The sequence below is a fragment of the Xiphophorus couchianus genome, chromosome 16, assembly GCF_001444195.1.
Source record: "Xiphophorus couchianus chromosome 16, X_couchianus-1.0, whole genome shotgun sequence".
NCBI lineage: Eukaryota > Metazoa > Chordata > Actinopteri > Cyprinodontiformes > Poeciliidae > Xiphophorus > Xiphophorus couchianus.
The window spans coordinates 2618961-2627527 of NC_040243.1; the positions used below are offsets into that span (position 1 = coordinate 2618961).

Below are 8567 nucleotides of genomic sequence, written 5' to 3' on the forward strand. Positions count from 1 at the left end.
CTTGATTTAGGTGGAGTCCCAGCCAATGTATGAGGACAACCTCTACATGTACATGTACTTTGTCTGCTTCATTATCTTTGGGTCCTTCTTCACCCTCAACCTCTTCATTGGAGTCATCATCGACAATTTTAACCAGCAGAAAGCAAAGATAAGTTTCTTGTCAATGACCCTATATTGAGTAATTTTCTGTTTCCCTTTGTCAGCCATTTAATATTTATGTTTGGGTGTTCACCTCGGAGGAACAGATATATTTATGACAGAAGAACAGAAGAAATACTACAACGCCATGAAGAAACTGGGATCCAAGAAGCCTCAGAAGCCTGTTCCCCGGCCTACAGTAGGTTCAAGGACTTTCTGTAGAACTTCAATAAACCAAGCCTGTAAATATTAGTATGACGGACGTTGAACAACTCTATTTCTGTTTCTGTCTAGAACAAGTTCCAGGGTCTAGTCTTTGACCTTGTGACCAAGCAGTTTTTTGATATCCTCATCATGGTGTTGATCTGCCTCAATATGGTGACAATGATGGTGGAAACAGATGAGCAGAGTCCTGAAAAGGAAAACATCCTGTACTGGGTCAACCTTGTCTTCATTGTCATCTTCAGCACAGAGTGCTGTCTCAAAATGATCGCTCTACGAAAGCACTACTTTAATGTCGGATGGAACATATTTGACTTTGTAGTGGTTATATTGTCCATTGTTGGTGAGGAGGAAGCAGATTAGATGGTTTTGCTATGTCTAACAGAATGTTTTTAAAAACTTCCCCATGTCTTTTCTTCCTCTTCAGGCCTTCTTCTTGCTGATATCATTGAGAAGTACTTCGTTTCTCCCACTCTCTTCCGTGTGATCCGACTGGCTCGCATTGGGCGGATTCTTCGTCTCATTCGTGGAGCTAAGGGAATTCGAACACTGTTGTTTGCCTTAATGATGTCTCTTCCTGCCCTCTTCAACATTGGCCTCCTTCTCTTCCTCATCATGTTCATCTTCTCCATCTTTGGGATGTCTAATTTTGCTTACGTGAAGAAGGAGAGCATGATTGATGATATCTTTAACTTTGAGAGCTTTGGGAACAGTATGATCTGCCTGTTTATGATCACTACATCAGCTGGATGGGACGGACTGCTGAATCCCATCATGAACACACCTCCAGACTGTGATCCAGAATTTGAAAACCCAGGCACAACTGTCAGAGGAAACTGCGGCAGCCCGGCAGTGGGCATTGTCTTTTTTACTTCATATATCATCATGTCTTTTCTGGTGGTGGTGAACATGTACATCGCCATCATCCTGGAGAACTTTAACGTCGCCACAGAGGAGAGCGCTGACCCACTTTCTGAGGATGACTTTGATATGTTCTATGAAACCTGGGAGAAGTTTGACCCTCGAGCTTCGCAATTCATACACTACAGGTGAGTCCTAGCAGGTGAATCACCTCCTGCGAGACTCTGTTTCCTGTCTGGGTGAACCTGATTGTAATTTTATGTGTTTTGCAGTGAGCTGTCAGACCTGTGTGATGTTCTACAGGATCCTATGAGGATTCCCAAACCCAACACCATCAAACTGATACAAATGGACTTGCCTTTGGTTCCCGGAGACAAGATCCACTGTATGGACATCCTTCTAGCTCTCACTGCAGAGGTAATATCACTCATCTTATCTTTTTTCTTGGAGACATATGTAGTGTTTTTCCACAAAAAGAACACTCTGTGTAGTTACGTTCCTGTGCCTTTGAATGTTGGTGTTTTGTTAAGAGCCCACATCTACTTTCATCCATTTTAGGAACCAAGCATGCATCATCAACAGGGGGCATTACACAACATAAAAAGAGCGTAGTAGGAAAATAGCGAATACCCTGCAAACTTCTGTGGCATCTGTTCACCGCCATGATCGTTGTTTCTTTCTATTCAGATTGACAAGCATAGGTATTCCACAGTGCCCAAGATGGCACATGTAATCCTTGCTCTTTTAGTCAAAACATTCAATAGCATTCCAAAATTTTGTTTAAGAACCAGAACAGGCTCTGGAATGTGTTAGTGGAGCCCTATTGGAGTTGTAGGTTGTCATCAGGTTTGCAAACATTGTAAGAGATTATAAGTTTTTCTCTTAATAGAAACTGAAACCTTCAAGTTTCAAACTAAAGCTTCAATTTCTTCTACAGATTTTATGTGACCTCAAAGGGATTAGTATTAGGTGGACTGTTTTGTTTACTATGTGGTGTTCTTTAGGTCATTATCACCATGCTGGAAGACTGGCTAAGAGAATCCATAATTTTATGGTGGAAAACCGTTCTATTAGCTGCTCAATTCACTGAAGTCATCCTGTCCCCTTAACAGAAGCACGTCCCCAAAGTACAATGTTTCCACATACGTGCTTAGCTGAAGAAAGTTGCTTCTCCTCTTTTATTTTGGTTGATTAAAAGCGAAACATGCAAAGACATGTCGATCTCATTCTTTCGCAAACACAAGCAGCTGAAGTGAGTTTTCTCTGCAGAGTGTCTCGCCTCTCAGAGATAGGGTGACAAGCTTAGTCATCCGGAAGCAACTCAGAGTAGAGCCACTGCTTCTCCACACTGAAAGGAACCAACTGGGGTGGCTCTGGCATCTGGACACCTCCCTGGTGAGGTGTTCTGGGCATGTCCCACCTGGAGGAGACCCTGAGAAAGACTCAGGACACGTTGAGGGGACTATGTTTCTTGGCTGGCACAGGAATGCCTTGGGATTCCTCCAAAGGTGCTGGCCCGAATGGATGGAGAGAGGGAAGTCTCGTCCTCATTGGTTAGGCTGCTTCCTCCACAACCCACCAGATAAGCAGTAGATAACAGATGGAAAGACATTTCAATTTTAGTGTTATCTGAACCCAAACCAGCAGGGGTTGGGAGGCTGCAGATCAGTCCACTGCAGCAGTTAGCAGTGGCTCTCTGCAACCGACTCACAAAGTTGATCAAAACTACTTGCTGATCTGCCTTGTCTGTCTCTTTGGGTTTTGAAGAAGTATTTGGTAGAACCGATTCTTGGACAGCTGTGGTTAGGATTAAAGACCTTTTCCGCTTATAGTCATCCGTATCAAGTTTTAACTTCTAGTTGGTCTGGATTTCTGGTTAAAACTCTGTCAACAACAGAATTAAATTACAGTAACAATTGGTGACCAAAATGTGTGAGAGATCTTTGAACACCTCTGTATACATATTTTCTTTGAATATTTTTCAGGTTTTGGGTGAATCTGAGGCAATGGATGCTCTAAAGGCAACAATAGAGGATAAGTTCATGGCCAACAATCCCACAAAGGTTTTATCCTTATTTTTTTTGTCATAGTCTAAGTCAGGGGTCTTCAATGTTTTCTCAGCCCTTGTTATGGCCTAATAATGGCAACACCATTAACAAACTGGTATTTGTCAAAATGTTCAGAGCTAGAATGTGTATGTCTACCTGAAATACATTATTTTATGCCTTTGTTTATCAATTTGTTTCATTTTGGATTCATGCGATATATAACTTTGAATGAAAAAACAAGAAGAATGTCAGTGACTCACTAAAGGACCTGACCAACACATTGAAGACCTCTGGAAAAAATACCAATATAATCTCCAAAAGTTATCCGTTGTATATTGAAAGTAACTGCATTTAATGTGGTTATTCATTTTTGCAGAAGTTGTATGAACCAATCAGCAACACTTTGCGTAAGAAACACGAGGAGCTGGCAGCAGCAGTGATCCAGAGAGCCTACAGGAGACATCTTCTGCAGCGAGTGATCAAACTGGCATCCTACAAGTATAGAGAGAGGACAGGGGGACAGCGAGACAATCTGTCTCCACCAGAGACAGAAGGATTTCTCTGCAAACGAATGGACCAGCTTTATGGAGACAGTGAGACGGCTCTGGCTGCTCCAGCTGAGGACCGGACTGTCCAGGTGGAACCACAGAGGGACATTCTTCTCCACTCTGCTCCTCCACACAGCGACTGCAACTTCCTACACGATGAGAGCCTGACAGAGACGATGATGCAGCTGGAGACAAACTCAAATCAGGAGTGTTTCCTGTCAAAGAAGTAGCAGACTGACTAACCCAGATGACTCTTCTCTGTTTAACAGAGCTTTCTTCAGTTCAGTTTGACACAGAAACCCACAAGGAAAGTGACTCTGGGTTCTTATTAATGCCACAAAAGAAACAGATAATGTTTCCAAACAGCTCTTCACTTCACTGCTCATCACTTCAAAGCCAAGACATCTGTACTTATCCTTCCTTATTTCTTTCTTCTGAATGGTGGATATTGATGTGATGAAAAGTTGAAAAAACCAATGGCTGCTAAACAGCCATTCAGAAAGGTTTGGATTAGGTGAAGAAAGTGGTTATGTACCATTAACCAGCCAGTGGAGCATCGGATAGTTGGAGCTTTGGAGCATGGGCTGCATGAACGCCCACTTTAACCATGTCACTCATATTCATATAACCAGGCTGCTTTAATGCAGAACCTAAATGTCTTAAATTACCAAGTAAAGTCAGTTAATCTGCTAGACAGCAGGGGATCCAGGCAGTGGGTTAACCAGCAGGTGTTTGGGATTTTATTCCTGCACAGTAACAATGAAATGAACACAGAGAGATGTGACAGCTCACACCTGGTTTAAGGTGGCACCTCCTTCCACCAGCAGACACCCAGCCCTGCATGGAGGAGGAAAACTCCCAAGTCGTCCCCCAGCAGACTGCAAACTGGAGGTGACAATAACTGACTGTGATGTCATCACAGGTGTAAATGTGGGTCATTCGTAGCTGAATAAAGGTTAAACCAAAGAATGTTACTGTGAATGTTATAACAATGTTACTGCGCTTTATTCTTCCTTCCTTTCTTTCTTTCTTTCTTGCTGCAGTGCACGAGTCTGTACTCAGATTAAACACTTGTCCTTTTGTTCTGTGAAGAAATTCAACGTTTTTTTCCTATGAAAGAATGTTGCATCATGTGATCGTTGGCTTAATCAGTATATTTGAAATATTTTACCTGCAATAACATCTATGCGATTAAAGCTTCAGATTGTACTGAGCATGATTTCTGGAGTTTTTGTTTAAATATCTTTGTGTGCATCACATGTACCATGGCATGGATTTACTCACCTGCTTTAAACAGATGCTGAACCAGCATTTATTTCATTTCTGACCTGAACTCAAGTTTAAAATAATAGTTTTATTGCTGACTAAAGGTACTGTTAAATAAAATTCTGTCCAACACAAATGTGCCGGAGCTGGTCTGGTAAAAAAGTGGAGGAGGTTATGTTCTTCTGGAGTTTCAACAGATGCAGACCACCTGAACCTCCTTCACAGAAACACAATCTGCACTTCAAAGAGCAGTATTATGTATTTTCCAGGAACATAGCACCATTTTATAGCACAATCAAGCAACAATGATGTCTTCAGTTGAAATGTTACATATATCAAATCTGAGTTGACAGTAATTTGACTTTGAAAACTTGATGCCTTAAAATTAGCCTATGTCTCCTTAAGAAGCTCCTCCTTCCAACACTTTAACACACAGAGCTTTACCTGAAGAAACACACACTAGCCAGTGGCACAATGGATGTTGTGTCCCGTTTGGAGCACAACATCCATATTTTCCAAATAATTCACAAACAAAATATTTTCTTGAAGTTAATTATTATGTGCTGGTATTTATGATAAGAACACAAACTATTCCCAGATCGCATCAGACTGGCTTCCTGTGTGTGTATGTTTCTGTGTGCGTGTCTGAGAAGACACACTACCTGACCTCTCATGTTTCAGTCAGAGAAGCAAAGCTGAAGACGGCAGACGGACCCAGAGAGAGGAAGACGAGCTGGAAAACAGACCGATAGGTAACCGTCCTGCTGGGAATCGGCTGTTTACCGGATTTAGTTTGGAAAAAGCAGAAGAAGGTAAACTTGAGTCAAGTGTTTCAGGTGGAAGTGAGGTGTGTGTATGGTGGAGCATGCAGAGCTGAGATTACACAGTGGGGTCAACCCTTGATCTGTTGGATGGGTTTTTGATGATTGTGGTTTCTAAAAACAGCTTCTCCACTTTCATCTGGAAACCTTCTCTCCGATTTGCATCTTGTTTTAGGTAAAATCACTTGTTTTCCACAGGTATGGATTGTTACATTTACATTTTCTTGAAGTAAAAGTAGAAAAGCATCCCTGGTTTTAAGACTAACCAGGAAGAACTAGTTATGGTTCAGTTGTGCTCCTAATGAAAACTCCAATTTATGAAAGATGCTATTATATTTGGGCTTTATGTGAGATAATTTAACTGTGATTTAGAGTTCAGAGGCAGCTGTTTAAGCACAGAAAAATGTAAGAACTCATTATGAACTGAAGCAGACAATCAGAAACAAGCACAAAATCAGACTGATATAAAAAATCTTACTTAAATGGATTCAAAATTAAAGGGGAAGTTAGTGAAGGGATGCTAAAACCAGAGTTATGAGCTTTTCTTTCCTTGTACCAGTTAAAAAGCTGCATTTTAAACATTTGCAGATGTGAGAGGGATTCATAATTAAATCCAGTCAAGTGAGAGTTACAGTAACCCAGTCGTGACACGATAAAAGCATAAATGTCTGTTGGACGGGCCACCTCAATTAAAAAAAGAGGACTGAACCACAGCACTGACAAACGACTCAAGATTTAAACTGGGCATTATTTTTACACCTAATTTAGTGATTTTGGATTTTTCAAAAGAAAAATTAACAGAAGTCTCACAGCTGGAGTTATATTTGTTAAAAACAAAGCGTGAACAGAAGAGGACCAAGAATTGACCCCTGAGGTATCCCAAGGGACAGTTTGTATCTGGAAACTGATGCCTGAAGAGAGAAAGATGGTTTTCTTCAACTCTCCTTCTCATTACTGACCCGAGGAAAATTTTGGGACACAGAAACTCAAAAATGTTTTGTGTCACAGAAAATACAGCAAATAAAATGCTGCAGTCACAGAAAATGGAAGCAAAAATGTAAAAATGTTTCAACCACTGCAAAAAATGCAACCACATCTGATAGAAGCAAAAAGAAAAATGCAGAAACAAGAGCAATGCAAACTGGCTTTAAGAAACAGAAGACCATTTGTTTGCACCATCTGCCCTCCATTTAATGTTGAGCAGGAAACAGATTTACTGCAGTTCAATTCTTCCATTAACTAGAATTCACTCCAACTCAATTCAGTCTAATTTGATGTAATACAATCAATCAGGATGGAATTGTTCTGTTATCTCCAGGATAAAACAGTTAACCTGATTGCAAAATATACAAATATGTTAAGAAGTGGACGTGCTTCTCAGCAGAAGATTATCAGCTGAGAAGATAATTAAACAAGATTTAATTTTTAAAATTAAAAATTTAATGGGAACGTGATGCTCATCTGACACATATGGAGCTAGAAATAATCTACATACCAGAAGAGCTCAGATATTTTTAACAGTTGAGTTGTTTTTAATTGTTTTCTGTTAACTGAACAACACATTTATAACTTTCTCTGAATAATTTGCGTGTTTCAATAAGAAGAAAAACGTTTCCTGTCTGACTAACTTCTTCCTGACATGAAGTCCCAGGTGGAGTTTGAATAGAGTCTCAGAAGGTTTTTTGCTGTTTTTGCTCCAGCAGACCTAAAGTTTTATGCTTCAGAGGCAAAACTGATCTGGAGTCTCTCCAACACACATGTGATTGCAGCACATAGTCTGTGTGTGTGAATGTGTGCGTGCGTTCCTGTTTGGCAGCAGTTCTACACTGCGGATCGTTTCTCTCCACAGAGATTTCCAAGGGAAGCTGGGGAAACAGGCATGGACTGTCAGAGTGTTTGTCTCTCACGCCACCTCAGAGGCAAACGCAGCTAAATTCAACTCCAGCATTTAGAGATGACAACCCTCCTGAGAGCACCATCTGCAGCTGTTTGATACACATGGTGTTGGATCAGTTCAGCACAAATACTTTGCTTGGCTGTTTATACTGCAGATATTTGGCTTCAACAGAAGGAAAGAGAAGGAGTCATCTGTGAATCAGTGGTTTTATCCAGACCTCATCATGCTGAAGGTTTGTTGGGAATCATTGCCTGTGATTTCCAGAGTTTGACTAGCATGAGCATAAAGCTGTTAAAATTAAATGGATTTAATTGTCAAAAAGACAAAACAGGGTGTCAAAGTGGAGTCCAGTCAAACCACTAAACTGGTCCAGACTTCGTCTGAATTCATAGGTTTTTATGTGACGTGGTCATGTGATGTATCATGACATGAGTCTGTCTGTATGGATACTGGATGTTCTCCCTGTGCATGCACATGTTCTCTCTGGGAACTCCGGCTTCATCGCAGAAGATTTTCAGGTTAATTAGTCCTTAGGTGTGAGTCTGTGCATCATGAATTGTAATTTTTCCTGGGTGTCTCAGTCATGGACTTGTAAGCTGTGTCAGGTCTGTGTCTCACCCAGTGACCGCTGGAGATGGGAAGTCAGTGGGTTGCATCACCAAGGAAACAAGTTGTACTGCAAAGACCAAGGCAGGAAATGCCAAACATTTCTGACCTCGTCTGCCAGCATTCTGCCGTCTACAATTACTCTCACATGCATGAGTAT

The 8567-nt window shown here is 41.0% G+C and overlaps 1 protein-coding gene across 1 annotated transcript in view; it reads left to right on the top strand.

Moving 5' to 3' along the window:
* Nucleotides 1-5036, top strand: part of LOC114159492 (sodium channel protein type 4 subunit alpha B-like) — a 32731-nt gene extending 27695 nt beyond the window's left edge. Inside the window, exons 25-31 of the mRNA XM_028041456.1 lie at nt 11-148; nt 233-337; nt 433-703; nt 788-1409; nt 1494-1638; nt 3207-3284; nt 3646-5036. Coding sequence (XP_027897257.1) covers nt 11-148; nt 233-337; nt 433-703; nt 788-1409; nt 1494-1638; nt 3207-3284; nt 3646-4047 — 1761 coding nt within the window. The 3' untranslated portion in view covers nt 4048-5036. The remainder of the gene's footprint in view (nt 1-10; nt 149-232; nt 338-432; nt 704-787; nt 1410-1493; nt 1639-3206; nt 3285-3645) is intronic.
* Nucleotides 5037-8567: the final 3531 nt, after the last annotated feature.